Below are 22,080 nucleotides of genomic sequence, written 5' to 3'. Positions count from 1 at the left end.
TCAGATGGACAGGAACCCTGGTGAGAGATGAACCGCTCACCATGCTTGGAGCAAGGTCTCTATAAACATATTTGACTGCACCTGCCATCAATCAAAAAGAAATCAAGCCTGCATTTTGTTTGTTTCTTTATAAGTTATATACCTACATTAACACATCAATATGTTAATGTTATAAAATACACCTAAGGTTAAAAGTATGTGCCAAGATGAACAGACACAGAAGTCTTTAATAGTGTCTATTTTTACCCCCCAAATCTCATTGGCCTGGGGGTTGTGAAGTCCATTTTGGAGACTGCTGGCTGGGGCAGCTGTCCCTCCACTAGTACTTTGGGAGAAATCAGCCAGGAGTAAATGATTCAGTAAGAAGAATCCTTACCACACTTAAATTTAACCTTTTTTTTCTGAAAAGTAGCAACTGGTATCATCGCACCCAGGATGTTCAACTTCAAGGGAACACAACAAAATAAAGGAGAAGACAATAACCAAAGCACAAATTAAAAACACTGAAGTGTGAATTAAAGATATTACGATCAAAAACTAAAACAACTCCTTGGAAACTAAAATCACCTAGAGCCACACGAGAGGGAGACGACCTGCCACATACAGCAAATCCCACGTATAAATTTTACGTCAGAAAACAGAAGAGGCAAGCCCACTTGATAGGCTCCTCGGGGTTTTGTTCCAAACTGTTATGGTTTAAGTATCATAATTTCAGGTATTTTATAGCTGATCCCACTTAAAATTAATGTAACATTTTAAAAAGCTTGATTCTCTGAATTCCTTCTGCATGACATCATTTTGGTTATTATACATGATACAGAGAACATACAAATAACAGACGTGTGAATCAACAAAATACAGCTTTAGAGTCACATGCTTTCCTCTCCTTAATCTTCCTGGGAGCATTCAACACACCTGCCAGGAACCACGTCGGGTTCTGGGACGCACACACAAGTCAGCCTCCGTCCCAGCCTCAAACCACACTCACAAACCTCAGCTGTGGGGAGACCGACATATAAACACGTAACCCCAAGGTAGTGTGCCCAGCTCTAAGCTGCTTTTGCGTCCCAACGTTGGGATATTTCACACACCTTATGAGAGGAAAGGAACAAGATATATTTAAGGTCAAAAGAGTTAGGAAGACTTAAGAAAAATATCGTGACCTTGGAAAGAAATGCCGTAACAGGAATTAGGATCGTCTAGGCTCTTTGTTCTCAGAAATAGACATGTCGCCTTCCTCTGCAAAGGCTGTCCTCCCTGCCGGAAGCACCCCTGCCTCGGTGCCTTGCTCGGGCTCTGCTTCTATAGAAGGGGTCCCTTTCTGCCTGCCTTTGTCAGTTCTATCTCCACCCCTCCAGCGTAACCTTGAAAGACTCTTGCAGGGGTCAGTTATCAACAGAAACGTCTCCAGCCCATCCTTCCATGGGAACACACACGTGAACCCCATGCCGCAGGGAGCAGGCCTGTGCGTCAGAGCCGGAGCCCGCCGGGATCTGGGCAACCCCGTGGGGCGGCCGCTTCCCAGTGTGGTGGCTGCTTGGAGAACGCAGGCTCCCCGGTGGCCCTGAGCACGGGCTGTATGGATTCAAGGAGCCTGTGAGGGACTGTTCGAAAGGCAGGGACGAGGGACTCCACAGGAGAAACAAGGAGCATTCACAATAACCAATTAAGCCAAGACATTATCCATGCCAAGCCATTAGCCCTGGCTAACGCAAGCTGTTTTAAAGGCCTGCGCGTACAAAGGGAGCATCTCTGGCCCCTACTCAGCGCCCCCCCTCCCACCCCGGGCGCCGCGCCCTCATTACGGCGCGCGGGAGGAGCCCTGCGACTCCTACCCTCCGGCCCCCTAAGCCCACGGCTCTTCACTCCGCGTTGCTGCCGGGCCAGACCACGCCTGCCTCCGCTGCCGCCCGCCCGTGTTCTTCCTCCTCCGGGCCCTTCCCAGCTCGGGCAGGTGTCAGCCGCACAGCTAGCGCACACGAGTGCCCCCGGTGGCGGGGCTGCCTACGCTGAGATGCCTGAAGCTCATGTTCGGGAACGTGACGAGTCTCCGTCTGTGTGCAAAGCACTGACTGTGTCCCAGGACCTGCGTGAGGCACCGGGCCCTGGCTTTGCCTCTGCACTCCGTGCTCACCCTCGTCCGCCGTCCCCCTCGCCCTGCGCTCGGACGCCCCTGGCCCTGCTCGAGGACGCGCCTCCTCTCTCGCACCGCTGCTCCCAACTGTGCCTTCTTTGAAGGCACTTTTTTTTTTTTTTTTTTTGCGGTACGCGGGCCTCTCACTGTTGTGGCCTCTCCCATTGCGGAGCACAGGCTCCGGACGCGCAGGCTCAGCGGCCATGGCTCACGGGCCCAGCCGCTCCGCGGCATGTGGGATCCTCCCGGATCTGGGCACGAACCCATGTCCCCCGCATCGGCAGGCAGACTCTCAACCAGGGAAGCCCGAAGGCACTTTTTTTAACATCTGGTTTCTCAGGAATACAATCCAATTTGTGGGTTCTCCAGCCTTTAGCTTCTCCCTCTCGTCTCTTTTTCCCTCCAACGACTCTTACCGGCTACAGAAAGGAAGACACAAATAATGAAACTTAAATCCCGTATGACACATTCAAATCGCTTCTGGAAGAGAAGGGTGGGGGCGGTGAAGCCAGGGCTTTGCTCCGTTTTCTCTCACTCCTTTCTCGGTGTTGTCTGGATGGGACCTGTCCTCGCCTTCTTTCCTCTGGACAGAAGCCCAGAGCCCTGGATCGGCTGCTCACCGCTGCCGGGGAGCCTGGGGGCAGCGCCTGGAGCCTGGGCAGGTAGACGCAGCTCTCCTGGGGACGCGCTAAGATTTCCACAGGGCAAGATCACCAAGGGCAGTGAATGGAGCAGCAGCCAGCCTTGCACGCCAGGGGTGTTCGCTTTGGTTTGGCCCTGCGGCTCCAGGGGGAGGAACCCTCACTCCACGCTCACGCAGGGCGGGCCCTGGACCAAGCACTGAAGGCCAAGTCGTGCGCTTGGAGACTCGCACCCACCTCCACCAAGCTTCTGCCATTACGGACTCAGGGCTCTCCAGGCACAAAGAACACACCGCCAGACGCTCAACATGCCACACAGGTCAGACCTCAAAAGACCAACCCTCAAGGGCTGTGCTGCCTGTTTTAAAAATAAAAATCACATCTCCTCCCATCAGAGTTTATGGAACCTCCTTTGCTCCTGTTCACTCTTTAAACCTGTGTTGGAACCTGCCCCTGTCATCTGGGGATGAGGAATGTCTCTCTTTGCCAGAGGCTATCTTATCTCTGCTGTCGCTATCACAGCAGTGGGCCGTCCTCTTCCAAAGCAGAGGCCAAAGAGGCAGGGCCACCGTCTCTCCTGCCCCGTGCCAGCTCCCAGCGACACCAAGCTCAGCTCCCTGGGGCTGCACGGCCAGCTGTGGCAACATCTGACCGTCAGCCGGCCTCTCCCACCTGCTTGGGTCATCGTCACAGGCGCCCAGCCTCGCCACACTTTCTCTTTCCGGGCTCATGCTGGGGTGCTCCGCTCTCCCCCTGAGTTTGCCTCCTGTACTTTGTCCCTAATAATAACAAAGTTGGACTCGGGTGACCATGTGCAAACATTTCCTGTCAAGCCACCTTATTTCTAGGGCTCTGCCTGCTGTTCCCACAGCTGCTGTCACCACGGATGCTTGGTCTGAGCTGCCACTCCCAGCTGCCCAGTCAGGTCAGTTTGTGACACCTTTGAAGCAAAATGCCGAAGGGCAGCACCCAGGGAAGTCGCCGTGTGGCTTGTCCACCTCTGGGCTTACTTCTAAGGAAAAGATGGTCTCACACATCTGAGTATTAGGAATAAGACTTTTTAGATTGTTCTAGAACTTCTGGAGTCACTCTTGTATTCCTTTTCACCCTTGAACATTTATTTTTTAACTTCTATATTAGTGTCCTGTTTCTGCAGTAAGAAATTACCATAAGCTTAAGTGACTTAAATAACACACATTTGTTTCCTGACAGTTCTGTGGGCCAAAAGTCTGACGCAGGTCCCACTGGGCTAAAATCAAGTGGTAGTAAGGCTGCCTTCCTTTCTGGAGGCTCTAGGGAAGAATCCGCTTTTTTGTCTTTTCCAACTTCCAGAGCCGCCGACATTCCTTGGCTTGTGGTCCCCTTCCTCCCTCTTCAGAGCCAGCAATGGCACATCTCTGATCCTTCTTTCATGGTCATATTTCCCTCTGACCATAGCTGGGAAAGGTTCCCCATTTTTAAGCACAAAGTAATGAGATCAGACCCATTCTGACCATCCAGGATAATCTCTCCATCTCAAGGTCTATACTCTCATGTTTGTAGTCTCCTTTGCCATGTGAGGTAACATTTGTGTGCAGGTATCTTTGGGGACTCATTACTTCATCTACCAAAACTTCTATCTCCTCTTCTCTCTTTCCCCCCTCTCTCTCAAAACATAAATTCAGCACTGCAGATCATTTTGAAAATATATGATGGGGCCAGAGCCAAGTCTCATGAGAAGATGATAAAGATGGAGTAAATTTAGAGGCACCAAAAATAACCCTGTCCCTAAACAGCTGACCAACCAGCCTGCTACCGAACCTGACACTCACCCCACAATTAGATCACAATTAGAGTTAATATCTTCACTGAGCCCTTATCTTCAAAAGGCCATTATAATCTAAATGCCCACCTAGGCACAATTAACATTATCTAGTGACTGTTTTATGCCAGGAAGTTTAATAACTTTACTCTCTTTCAATCTTTTAAGGGTCCCTGATTCAGACCCAATGAAGTCCCTAAGAGGTCAAGTTCAATGACCAGGGCCACAGAGCTGATGAGCGGCAGAAGCAACCAAGTCGGCCAGCTGGACTCAGGCTTTCCTTTGACACCACACTTGCTTCCATACACTGAGCAGGGAAAACACGCTTGTCACCTTTAACACATTTGTTGTTGCTGCTATCTAATGCATGTGTTACATGTATGAATATATTCATATAATTCCAGAGACCAGGATCCTGAGAATATGAAACATAGGTTATGCTAGTTTTGAGGTGCTTTGAGGGAAGTGAAAGAAAAGATATGGTTCATGGGGCCAATCCAATGGAGGGCCAGCCTTTGTTGGCCCAGAAGAGGCAGGCGTGAGGTGTTCTTGGTTCAGCAGGGTCACAGCTGGCCATGGAGGAGATATCGGAAGGACACGGGTGAAGAAGCACCAGGTTTCAGGATGAGATAGAACTTGTAATGGGCTACCTATGACTATCTACGACTGTGGCCCAAGAAACTGAGTATCATGCAATTCTCAACCAGGATTCCTATTTTCATTTTCAGTGTCTCTTTCATTTTTCTCTCATCTTTTCTCATAATAATGATTTTTCACAGAGTTACTATGTTACAGCCTAGATTCGGGTATGTGAAAAATGAAGTAATCCAAAGACGACTCTCTCCCATGCCAAATGACTACATAAAGAAAGCTAGTACACGTCATTTGGTTTGTATCACATATACATTTGTCAGAATTTCAATTAACAACGTTGAATGTTATGATATGAGACTACTCATATTTTATGCAAATAACTCCTCTTTTAGGTTCAGAGTTTAGTATAAAACCCTTTATTAGGAAAGGAGAATCTTATAATTGTACCCCTAACATAGTGGGACAGAAATTACTTACATCAATGCTGATGTATATTTCTCCCTGAAGTGTTTTTAAACTTACCCCAAATATAACCTTGCTCTCTATTAATTTCTGGTCTATTTATATTAGGATTTAAGTCTTTGCAAACAGTGAAAGGAAAAAAACAATACTACTTTAATCACCTGAAGAGGAGGTAACGAGAAAAGCTGTGACCTACCCAACTCAATCCTTTCAATAGATGTGACCTCTTTATTTGAGAATGGAACTGATTCTAAGGTATTCTCACAATTCATAGCACCTTTATCCCCTTACATGAACTCAACTCACTCACTGCTCTCACTGGTCCTTCTAGCACATGCATGGAAACAAACAAACAAAACAAACAAAAAACACCTGAAAGGTATGTAAAAGAATTCCACTGTCTCCTGGCAGCCTTGACTTTTACTCCAGCAGTCACTGCCAGCATTCTAATTCAGCACTAATGCTTCCACGTTGCTAAATACAGCTTTTAAGTTTCAGATGACCACTTTTGCTTCCAGGTTTAACAAAACTCAGGGAAATTGTTACAAAAGCTACCAAACTCAAAGAGGTGGGTGGGAAGATGAAAGAATGCATCAGGGTTGCTGAGACTGACTGATGTGGTATCTTTTTTTTCCCCATCCACATGGACAATATGATAATAAGTGGGAATTAATATTATCAATATGTTCAGATCCAGACACGGGGCCAGTCTTCTTTCTAATAGCTCTCCAGACTGTGTAGTTCTGACCCCCGAGAATGAGTGCTGCACTGAGCTTCCCTCTCTGCCCTCGTCCAACCTTCTGTGAGGGTTTCTGCAATTCAGAAAGAATCCCCAGTCCGCAGTAGTAACTCTAAGAAAACGTCAAGTCTGGGAAGGCCCACTTGCAGGCATCACTTGCTAGCTGGAGACACAGGTGGTGGAGGAGTTAGATTAAAGCCCAAATAAGGAAGTCGAGCTCCTTTTCATCAGAGCCCAGACTAGGTGAGAAGAGGCCGAAATAAAAGGTTTGAAAGGTAAAGGACAGCAGCTGAGGGAGTGTCCCTTGAGTGGTACCACAGGTGCTAGATCATTGCAACACATGAAGGGGCTGCGGTACCGTCAGGGATTCGGGAAGAGTGGGAGAGGCTCGGAAGAAGTGCTGTGTGAAATCTCATGAGTCAAGGAGAAATACATAAAAGGACTGTGGAGAAGCAGGAGACCCACAGCTTAGGGCAGATGTCTTGACAGTATAATGGACTCCATCAGGAATTTGTGATTTTTTTTAGAGAAGCTCAACAGGCCGCAAGTAGACACAGAGGGCTTGTTCAGTGGAGGTCATATGTAGCGATGGAAATTAGAAAAGCCTGCAGCAGCTTTAGATGGCAAGAGATTTCTGAGTGGAAGTGAGTTCCCTGTAGATACGGGTAAGAGCAGATGAAGGTTTGTGGACCAGGAGACCAGGGACAGTTGACGGAGGTTTTCCTTCAAAACAAAGAGCAGCTTTCGTGCACCTTGTGGGAGAGAGATGGAAGGTCAGATGCTTTCACAGGTAGAGACCTTGGCTGGTGGAGATCTTGGTGCAGTTCCTACTGAGGATGCAGTACATCTACACTAGTGGGTAGATAATGAAGAATGATGTAAAGGTTACTATTTGGGCAAAGGAACTGTGAATAAGAGGTGACTTTGAATTTGAGAGGATGAGGGGAATAAAAGGAGGGGCAAGAAAGAAGACGAGGCAGGTACCGCTAGGGTGAAGATTTGAACTAAGGGGACTCTGTGCTGAGGAACTGAAGTGGGTAATGGAACACAGAGTAACAGAATAAAGGAAAACAAACCAAAAGGCCAGCCCAGAAGTAGAGCGACGCCCCAGAAGTGGTCAGGGATATGAGACGTATTGGAACTTTTCCTCTTGGACTTGTGGTTGGGGTATGGTCCTCACTGCAGGGACTGTAAGTGATACGTGTTAGTTGGGAGATCCAGCTGCAGTTAATGTGAGCAGGTGAAGGAATTGGTGAGAAAATGATTTGAGGATACAGGAAAGTGTGTCCTAAGTAGGATTAAAGTTCCCAAAAGACCCCTGAAATTGTTTAGTGTAATAGATGTTAACCTTGGTTGCACAGTAGAATAACCCAGGCAGTGCTCAAACAAACAAAAAACCAAACCCAATACCTACATCGATCAGATCAGAACCTTTGGGTTGGGACCCTCCAACAAGTCTCTTTTTAAAGCTTCCCAACTGACTCCTACATGCGCTGGATAGAGAATTATTATTTAGGATTTAGGACGAGCATAAGTGAGGAGTGCGGTGGGCCTGAAGGAGGAGGTATTTGGAGAAGAGATGCAAAAGACAGTATTTATGGGTAAATTAGAGGAGCAGGGCGATGGGAGAGAGGCTGGCGGGAGCATTAGCAGGCGAGGTGCCAAGAGGGCAGAATTTAGGTAATAAAGGGCCTTTCTCAGTTAATCGGCCCCAAAGTTCCCATTCAAGCATGGGCATGAGGCAGTTTTGGCTGGACTGAGCTGTCTCTTCGGTATGTTGGTTTACCTATAACTAGGATTTTGGTACTTCTGCATTATTAAACGATCATGAGGTACAAGAAAGCCTTATCCATTATTCATCTTTCTTTCAGACTAAGTACTGGATCCCCAGATGCTGAGAATTTATATATGTCTATTTGGAAAGCACTGACCATGATATAAACTGCTCTTGGGTTGTTCTTACTTCTCAAACCTGTTTGTCAGTCTTTCTCATCTCTTTTCACTAATTAACATAATCAAAATTATTTTATGAAATATTACTTTTTTTGCATGGATTGTACGTCTTTTGAGAAGAATGGTCGAGAGCGACTGAGTATAAGAACTATTTGTGTGAATATAAAATGTGTTTCAGATATTTCAAATATGATGTAGATCTTCCACAGATGCTTTTTGCAATGATTTCTCTTTGAATTATTAAGAAGATTTGCCTTAATCAGACCCCATGGCTCGCCTACAAATACAGCTTTTCCTAAGAAGGATTTAAGCCTACGATGATTTCTATCCAGACAGTGCCTTAACAGTATCGCATTTGCAAGGAATACAAAAGACATAACCTTAAGCTTTACACTAGAGCTGTGTGTTCGCATCATTTATTTAACATCAGAAACTCCTACAGGCTCAACCATCAAAAATATACCCAGGGACCGAATATGTCTCATCTCCCCCATGGACACAACCTACAACACTCAGTTTTCATGACCCGGAACTATTCTCTGGATGGAAACTCCAGAAGGAAATACCCTGAATTTCAGAAAAAAAAAAAAAAAATTCTTCTCTTGGCTTCCTAGATGCATCCTTCTCCTACTTCTCCCCTTCCTCCTCCGGGTACTCCGCTTTCTGTAGGTCTTTTGCTGGCTGCCCTCCTCCTCCCTTGCAATGGCAGGGCTCCCCTGGTCCCTGTGCTCTAGGGTGTGGCTCTCCGAGCAGCCCACTTTAGGAGCAGAGTCCAGACTGCAGCCAGCTGCCCGGGGAATGAAGCCTGCTTTCTCCACTCAGCAGCTGTGTGGCCTAGGGCAACTTACTTAACCTTTCTGTGCCCTGCACATCTGTAAAATAGGGATAATGGTGTCCTACAGGTTGTCGTAAAGATTCAATGAGTTAAGAAAAGATACTTAGGATCTTGCCCGGCACATAAGAAATTCTCGGTGATGTTTATTAGCTTTATTATTATTTTCTCCCTCTACTCTCCCTTGATATTCTCCTCAATCACCATGGAGGACAAATATCAATATTATATAGTTGGTTCCTGAGTCTCTGTCTCAGGAACTGCTCTCTGTTCAAAGAGCCACCCCTATATTTCTAACTGTCCATGGGGCACCTTTGTCCTGATGTCTAATCCATACCTCTAATTCAATATTCCAAAGGCAAAGTCACCATATCCACAGTCCAGAGCTACCTGCCCCTGAGTTTGCTACTGTTACTTACAGGCAGACTTGATCTTCTGCTCCACCCATTCAGGGTTAGTCACCAGGGCCTGCAAGAGTTACTTAATAGGGCTTTCGTACCTATTCCCTTCCTCTAACTCCTCTGTCTTCACTCCAGCTCTACCATGCTTTTCCTGACTCGATTCTATCTTTTCATTGACAGCAGACTAGTATTTCTAACATGTATTTCCAGTCATGTCTATCTTCTAGTTACATCTCTCTAGTGATTCTCCATTAACTCAAGAAACTGAATCTCCACTCGTCTCTCTGGTTGTCAGGGTCCATCCCAAAAAACCTCCTATCGATCATTCTAGGCTTTCTGGAAATAACATGCCGCATAGAATCTGTATTTACTGTTCCCTTTGTGCTTCTTCATGCTGTTCCCTTCACCCAGAAATCCTGTATTTTTTTCCCCATTACTGTTGGCCAAACCCTGCCTTCCTTTAAGGTCAATCTCAAATGTTAGCTCCTTTTCAGATGTTCTCAAAATAATATGATGCCTCCTTCTCCTGAATTCCCACAGAGCTCTGCATTCATCTACGGCATGTGTCACACTCTGACTTGCTTCGTAATCCTTTGCATACTTCTTTTATTCCTCTTTCCAGATCATAACTTCTTCAGAGGCACTTACTATATCCTTTAAAGCTTCAAATGGGAGAAGATGAATGGCAATAATGGCACCGAGAATTAAGCCTCTTTATTCTGTAAAGCAGCAGCCTGTTGTCAAATGCTAACCCTCTTCCTCACGGTCCTCATAGAAAGAATGGGAGAGCACATAAGGAAGTTGCACACAAGAGGAACATAGAGTGTGAGCAATTATGCCAGTTCCTTTTATAGGAAGAACACAGCTGAGACACACAAGGAAGCAGATTATTTACCATCCACAGGTCTCATTGCCAAATTCTTCCACTTCTAAATTTTTCATTAAAAGAAATCAAGGAGGGTAATAAACAAAAGAAGCCCTCGGGAGGAATCAGCGTAATGGAAACAGCTTCTTTATCAGCGTGGCTTCAAGAAATGTCTAATTTGTTTTTGTAAGTGCCATGTTCTGGGGCCAGACACTTGTGTTCACGCACACGGGTGCGCATACATAACGCACGTCGTCTCTAGGTGTGAGGTGGGCGGGTCAGGCTGGAGTCACTTACCTTCAGGGCATCCTGAGTGTCATCCAGACAGTAGACCCGGAGGCTGTACTCCAGAGAGGAGCAGCAGAGCGGCCCGAAGATGGCCAGCATCAGGCGCTTGGTGGCTGCTTTGGTGGTGGACTGCCCGACCAGGGAGTAGGTGCCAAGGTTCTCGGAGAGGAGGTGGCAGGCCTCTGCGTCCAGCTGGATGTAGCAGGGGGTGGTGAAGTTTTCCTCTCCGACCACCACCACATCCTGTGGGACGAGAAGGAAGGGGCAGCGACTGAGCCTCCTGGCTGCCATGACGGTGGCCAACAGGGGTGCACAGATCAGCACTTCTCCTCCCAAGTTCTGATTACTCCTTTTCCTGCTCTTTTTTTCTTTCTCTGACTTTATTATACTTCTATCAATATTTCCATTCTTAATCATTCTCTCCCTTACTTCCCTTGCCTTTATGCTGATAACATGCTTTATGTAGAAGATCTTCATTTAGTCTTTTTTGATCTTCTAGGAATTTACATTGCTGGAATCTACCTAAAATTCCAAAAGAAATGTATAAGTTATCCTTTTAACTTCAGCATATTTGAGTTGATTATCTGTTTCTGATCATTTGCTTTAATCTCTAAATTGCTAATTTCATCCAAAAGTACTATCTTATTTCAATGTCATTTTAGCATAGTATTTTCCCCTGAAAATCTAGGGGTTTGAAAAGAATTTTTAAAAAAGAATTAGGGAAATTAAAGAATTATGCAATATCATTCTACTAAGTTCTTCCAAACTCACCCATCACTTACTTCCCAAAGCAATACACTGCTTTTCCTCATAATCTGGGCCCTTGGACTTTGCGAAAAGCACAGCATGGCAAACTCTATGCATTTGACACGTTATTTTTCTGTTTATTTTTCATGTAAGCCTTTAAGCAGTCTCACGTTTTAGATTGTTAACATTCAGCAAGAAATAAAAATAAGTGAAACTGATGAGTTTGATAAAAATAGTTACTAACTTAACTAGGTTTTGATTTAACCAAATGACTCAGGCCACAGAAGAAATCATCTGAAAGACCAAGCATAGAATCTATAAAACAAGGGTCACAATTCCACATGCCTCCCAGGGCAGAATGGTAACAGGAACGTGTGAAGCAGGCAGGGCAGAAGGTAATAAGGAGTGGTGGAGACTGTGGTGAAGCAGAGCACAAGCCTGTCTAAAGAGCTCAGTCTCCGCCTGGCTTCAGCCATTGCGCCCATGCAGGGGTGGGCTCTCAGTACTTTAACTGTAAGCGTCTTTGCCATAGGCATTTTTGCCGCATAACTGATTGGCTGTAAAGCAATTTTGCTGTAAAAGATGAAACAGCAATAAATAAAAGAGGGACATTAACAAAAATAAAAAAACATGAAAAATGAATAACAAAAGTAGAAAGACTTTATTATGAACTACAAAATATTTTAAAACATTTGAAATGTGTGTAGATTCATGGCAGTACTGTGCAAACAAATGATTTTATTTAGTGGGCTGTACCTAAGCACTTGTCTTCAAAGTCTTTCATTTGTAGTAGTATACATATTTTTGCTTGTTGGTTCAGCTCCTCATTTGGCATTCCACTTTTCTTTTTCGCTAAAATTTCTTCTTCATTAAGAGAGGAATCAGTTTCCACATACTGGGATGCATATTTATAACTGAGCTTTGTATTACGGTGTGGAAGCCCCTGCACTGTTGTTTGTTCTTGGTACATATTGTTACATGTCCCTTGACAGATGTTCCAAAGTTCTATGGGACATGTGGGCTCGACTCGGTGCCTTTTTGGCCATTGGCCTCTTTCAGATTTATGTAATATTAAAAATGGTAGTACCGTGTCAGTGGAGAGTTGAAACCAAGCTGTCAACCAGTTGAAACCGAACTGTCCACCAGTTATTTTATCTTTTACAGCAAAATTGCCTTAAGGCCAACTAGTTATGTGGCAAAAATGCTTGTGGTAAAGATGTCTATGGCAAAGATGCTGACAGTAAAAGTACCAGGCATGGCAGGAATGCAGGACCAGTGAGGACACAGCCTTTAGTTTTTCAAGAGAGGCTGTAAGTTCAGATTATTATGTGAAATCTTCCAACTTTTAACTAATTCAAATTTAAAAGAAAATTTCAGTTGGGAGAAATAAAACCCATGTGTGGGCACGATTCAGCCTCTGCATTAGGCTACTTAATCTCTGCAGAGACAGCAACCATAGTTCCTTTGCTTCATACTGTATCTCAGTGGGCCTGGATCATGGTGAACGAATGGTTATTTGTCAAAAACATGAACAAATGTTTCATCATAAATTGAGTCCCTGGGGCTGGACAAAGCTATGAAAGGAGCCACCTCAGGTAGCTGTTAGTTAGGCCATGCAACATCACCCAAGCTAAAGTAAGGACTGTGTTTTAATAGCATCCATGAAATCATTTCTTCAGCTAAACCTGTACCCAAAGATAAAGCTTAAACTGAACTGGAAAGGAGAAAAAGGAGCTCAGCACTTCCACGTTTATTCCAGCCCCAAAAGGACACCTGCAGAGAAGCTGCCTTCTCCAGCACGGCAAGGGCAAGGCTCAAGTGTCATTTCCTGATGGCATGTTACAAAAAATCTCCTAGAAGAAACGGTGGAGAATAAAGATGCTCCATGTTCCTGTCACAAATAGAAGAGTGTTTTCATAAGGACTTCCTTCCTCTACTCTTCACATCTTTTTTTTTCTTTTCCTCTTATTATTGTTGTTATTACTCAAATCCAGAAATAGGGTATTAGGGTAATAGGCAGAGAATTGTGCAAATAATTTAGGATCCCTTGAGATAAAGACTTCGGGATGTTTTTGAGATAAATCATTTAAACTTAAATGGAATTGAAGTTAGATCTGGTAAAGTCCACTCTTAACGTAATGTATAGCCCTAGACGTCAATTCAGGACCTCTGGCAATGAGTGACCCTTCACCTTCATGTGGTCAAGAGGAGAGCACATCCATATAGAGGGGACACTCCAGGTAATTCCAGGTATGCCCTGCTACGCTTCTACCTCCACTACTACTTCTTCCTAAAATATTAGGGGTTTGAGCGTTCATGCATATTTTTTTTTTCCTAAAAGAAAAATACTGAGGGACTTCCCTGGTGGCGCAGTGGTTAAGAATCTGCCTGCCAATGCAGGGGACATGGGTTCGAGCTCTGGTCCGGGAAGACCCCACATGCCACGGAGCAACTAAGCCCATGGGCCACAACTACTGAGCCTGAGCTCTAGAGCCCGCGAGCCACAACTACTAAAGCCCATGTTCTGCAACAAGAGAAGCCACCGCAATGAGAAGCTTGCGCACCGCAACCAAGAGTAGCCCCCGCTCTCCACAACTAGAGAAAGCCCGCACACAGCAATGAAGACCCAATGCAGCCAAAATAAATAAATAAATAAATAAAAATAGAAAAATACTGTAAGTAATCACAAAATATATCCAACATGCATATTGGATAATTCTCTTTATAATGACTACACAAATCATTTTTTTTTAGGTATTAGGTATAAAATATTCATGGTAAATATAACACATCCTTTTGCACTTAATTTCAGGTGCTAACTGCAGGGTTCTGATGTAAAGAACACGATCTGTTTAAGGCACTGTCCTTAAGAAGTTCTGATGGCAGCAGTTACAGACAGTCAAGTTGCCAAAGACGTTCTTCATTGTACTGGAGCTTAGGATACACCCTTCCTGTTTTGCCAGGTTAAGTTCAGACCTATATTCCTGGGACCTGTTAGCAAGTAAGTGTCTAACATTTTCTGACCCAGGTGCAATGTTTCTCTACCTGAAAATTAAAATAATAAAATATATATATATAGTTTCCCTTCCCAAGATAGTATGTATATGCAAATGGGACTTATGTAAGACTCTTAAGTACACCTTCCCTATGAGTTAGCTAATGCTTGACCATCTTTTTCTTTGTGCCTATCAGTCAGTAGATAAAACACTCAGGAACCAGTGTCTGTCTGTCTGTCTCCCCCTCTCTCCTCTTTGTCTTCCTCTCTCTGTTCCTCTCTCTTTCATTTTGAGTATAAGCTAAAATTCCACTCATGTGTTGCTTTAAAAATAAAAGCCTTCCCATAATTGCCCTTGTTTATCTGCATGGATTGCTCCTGGGTTCTATCTTTATCTCAACAGAAGCTCACCTCCCACTGTCCCTGCGCTGCCTGGTTCTTGAGCTGTATCTTCCAGTCCTCGGTATTGGGATCTGCGCAGTGATGCATAGTGAGGATGACAGGGCGGGTCAGCAGAGCTCCTGGAGGCCCACAGCTCACCACAGGGGTCAAGAGTGTCTGAGAGTCCTCCATGGGCGGCCTAGGAGGAGAGCAGAGATCTGCGTCATGCAAGTTCCATAGTATTTATGTACTACGTACTCACTGAGATTTCAGATCTAAAGTTGCACAAATAGCTTCTTCTTGGATTTTTTTTTTTTTTTTTTGTCGGGGGCAGGGGGCAGTGGTGGGGTTGAGGCAGAATTAAATGGGAAGACATGCACTTTACACCAAGACTTTGATCTTGCAAGACTTGAGGTCTTTCTAATAATAGTGAATCTGCCTGCATATCTTTGATCCCTCCCTTCAGACACAGGTCTGCCTTTGCTAATTTCCTCTGAATTCATGTACTGATACTTTCAGGACGGAATGAGAAGGAACAGGGTCCTTATGAAGTTACATAAGCATCTTTTCTGATAATACTTGCCAGTCGTTTCACAGAGTTTTACATACTTCCGTGTTTTTAGGACCTAACTTGAAAAACACTTCAAAAAAATCACTTTAGAATAAGGACACCCTAGAGCTAAACTTCTTCCAAATGACTTTCAGGAATAATTCAGGCTAGTATAGCAGATTCATTTTTTTCAAACATGACCAAGAAAGAATGTAGAACTGTATTTCTATAGCAATTTAAAATGATGTTTCTCTACATGTATACTTCATACTCTGAGAATTTGGGTGGAACGAATTTCAAAGATCCAAATTCTTTATTTTTACATGTTTTTTTTTTTTAATTGCCTATTTTTTCCCCCAACAAGATTGTAACCAACAGCCAATGAATAAATTAACCCAAGCTGTCAGTTGATATGTGAGGAAGTAGCCCCAAAGCGTTGAGTGGATTGCCCCAAGTCTCACAACTAACAAGCACTGGTGCTGGGACTACAACCAATGCCTTTGCAAAAACAATACAACTATGTTGTCAGAATAGCATGAGTTAAGAAATCCTGGACTCACAAAATTTTAGAGGAGGAAGGGCCCTCAGGGCCAACAAGCACAGAGCTTCTCTACAAGATGCTGACATGTGGTTAGTGCTTTAAACTCATCCAAAATTGCAGTCCACTACTACTGAGGGGTCAACTCATCTATTATCAACTCAATACTTAGAATGAATACAATCTGTCTTCCTGACACTTCTCTCCACATATCCTGACCGGCTTTCTCTCCACTTTGGCATGAAAGAGCCTCTCAAGCACTTAGAGATTATTACGGTATCTCTAAAACGTCATCTTCTTCCAGATGAAAGCGCCTCAATTTTTGCAATTTCAACTAGAAAAGCATGGTTTCTTGATCTCTCCCTATAATTCTATCTTTATTTTCATAGAGATGTCTGTCAGTGTTTCACTATCTTCCCTAGAGTGTGGCATCTTGAAATGAGTGTAAGACAGTCACCCCTTAGTATCCATGGAAGATTGGTTCCAAGGACCCCCCGGCAGACACCAAAATCCCTGGAGGTTCAAGTTCCCTATATAAAAGGGCACAGTATTATATAAAATGGCATATAACCATTATATAAAAATTATATAACCATTATAAAAGTTTTATAACCATTTATAACCAAAAAATTATATAACCATGATATAAAATGGAATATAATCTATGCACATCCTCCCACATACTTTAAATCATCTCTAGATTACTTATGATACCTAATACAACGTAAATGCTATGTAAGTAGTTGCCAGTGTGCTGCAAATTCAAGCTCTGGTTTTTGGAACTTCCTGGAAAAAATTGTTTTTTCCAAATATTATTGATCCAAGGTTGGTTGAATCTGCAGATATAGAACTCACAGATACAGAAGGCTGACTGTTCTCAGGTATACAGTATAGGGGGGCTACTGTTTTCTCTGCTTTGGGATATGTAGTTATATCAGTGCCTCACGAAATTGTTGCCTTCGATCATTCTCAATTATTTATATTATTTAGCAGAATTGAGTTAGATGGGAAGATAAGAGATAACATGGTTAAACATGTCCTTTATAAAAGGAGGCAATGAAGCCCCAAGAAGGTTAAGTAATTTGTTAAAGCTAACCACTATGTATTCCTAACATGAAAGGCTCTTAGTCTCTCTTTGTAGGTCTGTGGTTGCAATGATGGCTTTTGAACCTATACAGAGAAATTTATATTTAGCCATCTAATTTTACTTTAATTGTTTTAGGAAATTTTTCAGGTCATCTATTTCTTAATGCTATGTCTTTCCTCCATATATTGGCTATCTCTTCTAGTCTCTTATCTTCCATAAATTTGATATGCCTGCCATTTATGTTCTCATTCCAATCACTGATAACACTGTAATACAAGAACAGGGCAAAGACAGAGACCTTTTCAAGGACACTACTTGAAACCTCTCTCTAGTCTGACATCAATACTTTGAGTTTAGTACAGTCAAACACAAACCCATTAAAATGTACATTGTCCAGTTCATATCTTTCCATTTCATTCACATGGATATTACAAAGGTCATATCAAATTCCTTTACAATCACCACAGTCACTTGAAATGGATTTTCCTCTAGTCTTTATCTATGGTTAATGTAGAAATACCACATAATCTAGAAGTTAGCTTCTATCTATGGCTTACCCTCACTTAACACTCAATGAATGATAGAAGCTGTTATTATTTTTTTCATATTGTTGGAAAACTATTCTCCACGCATCTCTCATGTTTCTGCATGGTCCCGACTGTCTTTCAAGACAACTGTATAGCAGTCTCCTTGGAAGATAAAGATAGTGCTTACCTCTGGAGCAAATGGCAGACATGTCTACCTCCCATTATAAAACCCTCAGGTTCCCTAAACTCAATGGTATATTCCTGGAATGGAACCACTGAGTGTGTAGATGTCCTCTGACTGTCTTTACATCGCCCTTTCAGAACTTGGGAAACTGGCACAAAAATGGAAATACTTTAGATAGTGCTCTTGCTGTGAGCAATAAAGTATCCTTTGTCTCTGACTCAGGAGTCTTGTGTCATTTATCAGCATCTACAAAACTGTGGCAGCCAACTTGGTAGGTCACAAGTAAGGTCAAATCTTAGAAATTCCTAAGTTCTTGGTGATTGTTATCATCAGTGCTAAAAACTCAGTTAAAATTTGGCATATTTTCCCCTTAGTAAAACTTGGCTATCAGTGCTTTTTCTTTTATTCTAAAATTTCACTAGAATCTCCCAACCCGTGACTTTCTTTTCCTCCTATTTAGGAAAAGATTTTTTTAAATTATCTCTTTTTAGTCTTTTAATATCATCTCCCTTCTCACTGAATAATAACATAGTTTTATTAAATCTAAAGTTATCAAAGTACTTGGAAATGTACTTATATTTGGAATTATAAGGTGAGTGGTAGCTTGAGAACTCACTACTATCCCCTTTTGGTTTTCATTTCCCCTTTACGCAATTTGTCCTCCTTTGTTCCAGTCTGAAATTCATTCTCTTAGAACATGAGTGAAGTCTTGCTTTCATTGTGCCACAGTTGATATTACACTATCTGCCTTAAACAGTAACTATACTCTTGTTTAATTCTACTTTTCCTACCGGGGCAAAAAAAGCAATGGCTGCATTTTCCTGCGCGCTACCCTTACCTTTTAGTTACAAGTGTATCTTGAGAACGAGCATTAAACTTGTAAAGAAAGAGAGTAAAGTGGAATCCATTTCAAGTGGTCCTTGCAATAGAGTTGGGGATTGGAAGCATCTGTCTCTCAGTCTGCTGTTAGCAGCGGGTGCTTGAGGCAGGAGGAGGAGGGATTCTTCTCATCACTGAGTTGGAACAGAAGGGAGAAGACTCCCTGCTGCGCTGGGGTGCCGTCAGACCTGCACTCCCCTGGCATGCAATACTGATGGGCACCATTCTTGGAGGAGGGATAGCAAGGGAAGGAAGGGGCAGTAGGTGTCAAAAGAATTTATTTACCCAGTGAGGTGCAAGAATGTAATGAATAGGGAATTGGTGATGTGGAATTCATAACAGGGAATGGAAAACAAAGAAGTAATAATGATAAGAATCTTTTTGGGTTTTCAAGATGAAAGAAGTAGCCCTGAAATTGGAAACATCTCCAAGCATATATGGAAGGAGCCACCTAGGGAAGGTTAAGATTTAACTATGTGAAACCAAAGGTCAGAGCATTTAAATCCACATTTCCTTTATTTACGTAAAAGGAGGATATTAAAATACATAAAACAAAAATAGTATAAAATAAATATAAAAAAATTCTGTTTTATGTTTTTGCAGAGAAGGGCTTTACTTCATTATGTCTCATGTGTTTTCTAAGATATTTAAGCAAACATTCTGTAAATATTAATTGCAGATGATATGGAAATAAACTCAAAGCAAAAATTAGCTGCAGAAACAGCAATTAAGTAGAAATCCAGTAATGAACAATGATTAAAGTTTTAAAGGCTTTTCAAAGTCCAACAAGGATAATATCATGGTAAATGTCGGATGCGTTCTGAGGACTCTAGGACAAAGCCCTCGGAGAGGAGTTTTAGTTTCCTGTCAGATTTTCTTATCCTTTGCTTGCTGTTATCAGCGAGGACAACTCCTCCTACACATAAGTGCACAATTCCCAAAACTTTCATAAAAGCTATTGCATTTGCTGCCCAGGGCACACCTGCTAAGGTAGTCAAGATAAGTGTTTATATTACCTTTTTTTTTTTCCCCAAAAGAGGAAACTGAAAGCTAGAGAAATTAACACACTTGCCCAAAGCCACAAAGCTAGCCATAGGCAAAGCTAGGATCCCAAAACAAGTCAATTGGTTTCTTTCACACAGTGGTATATTCTGGGTTGCTTATCTAGATTTACGGCCTTGAGAAATGTCTGTGATCTGTTTGCTACAGCAAGCTCAAAACTGCTTCCTGAAAAGAATCTTTCTCCATCTACCTCTGTGTAGAGAGGAGATGCCTTCTATTAACACACATGTCTTCTGTCAGGTCCCTCAGGATGACAATCCCACCCTAGGCTCAGCTGCCTTTTAAAGCACACAGTTTCATGTATAACCGGCAACTTGAAATACTTGTCTAGGTATCTGACAAGGAATATCTAACTCACTTTCTATCAAAAGATCAATTGAGCAAAAAAGAATATTTATGGAAGCCACTTTGAAGGGCGTGCCCCCATTTCCCCAGACAGACCAAAATGTGTCCCTGGATTAAGCCTGAACAGCTAAATACTGTGCCCTGGATTGAACTGCTGAATCCTTGTGGAATCATTTTACCGAATTTATCCCTGGGCTTTATATCATCTACTCACACTGAGGGACACTAACAGAAGTAGCCCTGTGTAGCTCACTGCTATTTTGATCTTTTGAATGTTGTTCACTGTATTAAAAAAAATTTTCTTTTTCTTTATGAGGAACCGAAGGAGAAATAATTGAGCTTCCTCCAGGCATATTTTCCCCTTTTGGACACATGGATCTTATAACCTACCATGTTTCCCTCTTGAAAGCTTTGAAATAGTAAATTCATGACCTACTAATAAGAAATATGCTGGGAATTCCACCAGATATTTTATATTCTAACTGCTCACCTGAATTTATCTTATCTTTCTAATCTTATGTTTTCTATTTTCTCATTTTTTAATCCACTTATTTAAAAACAATTTTCCTCCCATTGAAAAGAATCACCTTGAATCATTTCTTTAGAAGTAGGACTTCAATAAATAAACACTGTGGAGAACAGTGAGAGAATAAGATTTAAATATACCTGGATTCCACACCCTTCCGCCCTCTACCTTCAGTCTTTTTATAGCTGTTACTTCAAACAAGAAATTCAGGACTCTACCTAAAAGGATAATATCACTGAGTTTCACTGAGAAATAATAAATGTCACCTACTATTATACAAAGTTCCAAACAACACATTAAAATAAATGAAAACTTTCTGCTATATGATTACATACAAAAGACATTTTGGCCACTATCCTAACATTTTACTTTATTATTTATATGCAGTAAATATGACGATAGTCTTCATTGCCTCACCACTAACACCTTAAATGCTTCCTACTGCGATTTCATCCTTAAAAAAAAAATCCTTAAGGCAACCAATGTCCTAGAGTTGACGAATCCAATAATTTTTAAATTATCATTCTCCTTCTTTACAGTTTAATTTTAGTAATACCTCTGTCAATCACTCCTCCATCTTGAAACTCTTTTTACCTTTGATTTGTTCCTATTATGATTACAATCATTCAGTCTTTCATTCAAAAATATTCATTGAGAAGCAACTATGTATTAAGCACCTTGCTAGATGCCAACTCTATTTATCTGCCTTATCCTTTCACGTTCTATTTAGTTTTGCCCATCATACCCAAACCTTAAATAAGAATATTTCCCAAAGTTCTTTCCCCAGTCCTCTTCTTTCTGCCTCTGCACTTTTTCCCTGGAAGATCCACTCACTGGTGACTTCCCATTTGCGTTTCCAGCAAGAATCCTACGTCCCCTTTCGCGCACACCGTGCACAGCTAAATCAGAATTTGTCCTTCCTCTCCTTGAACCAGTTGCTGCTTCTGACCCCTTCGTATTGCTCTCACAATTTTCACAGTGCCCAGGGCTTGATTCCTAAATACATTCTTTGTGTTTTGCCACACTTCTAATCAGTTGTGAAACACTTTTTCTTCTGAAACATATTTTTCTTTCCATTCTCCAGACTCAGGCCTGGCTCCTTCCCTCCACCCCTCACACCTTGATTATTGCCATGGGCCAACCAGGGCCCCCAGCCTTTGAGGGGGGTCTTTCTGTTTCCTTTACCAATTCATCCTGCACACCATCACCACATCAATCTTTTAAAAGCACTGTTATTCCTGCAGCACTTGACTGCTCAAAGACCTTCCATGGTTCCCCACAGTTTATATTTGGAATGTCTAAATTGATTTTTTGGCCTTTTGAGAAAACTGCTAGGCAAGTACAGAATACAGAGAAAGAAAAAAATTAACGTTCATAACTTCAATTCGTTTTTCAATAAGAAATGATGAAAGGCAAAATTTCAGTCTGAGTCAGATTCATTTTTTTAAACTGCTGCTGGAAACAAGGCAAAAAAGGTCCATGTTAGTGCCGTTAATTGTGGGAACTTTATCCACGGGGGCGTGGCGGGGGGGGGGGAGGCTTTGCAGCC

General features: G+C 42.7%; 1 protein-coding gene across 1 annotated transcript in view; it reads right to left on the bottom strand.

Moving 5' to 3' along the window:
* The window catches only part of UNC5C (unc-5 netrin receptor C), a gene marked incomplete at its 5' end in the record, with an annotated part of 161,727 nt that overhangs the window by 13,660 nt on the left and 125,987 nt on the right, over nucleotides 1-22,080 (bottom strand). Inside the window, 2 exons of the mRNA XM_079919847.1 lie at nucleotides 10,720-10,953; nucleotides 14,864-15,032. Of these exons, the coding sequence (XP_079775973.1) occupies nucleotides 10,720-10,953; nucleotides 14,864-15,032 (403 nt within the window). The remainder of the gene's footprint in view (nucleotides 1-10,719; nucleotides 10,954-14,863; nucleotides 15,033-22,080) is intronic.

Source organism: Stenella coeruleoalba (assembly GCF_951394435.1).
Source record: "Stenella coeruleoalba genome assembly, chromosome: 4".
NCBI classification, from domain to species: Eukaryota; Metazoa; Chordata; class Mammalia; order Artiodactyla; family Delphinidae; genus Stenella; species Stenella coeruleoalba.
Note: the sequence above shows the minus strand (reverse complement) of the source record. Positions and strands in the feature narration are given on the sequence as shown.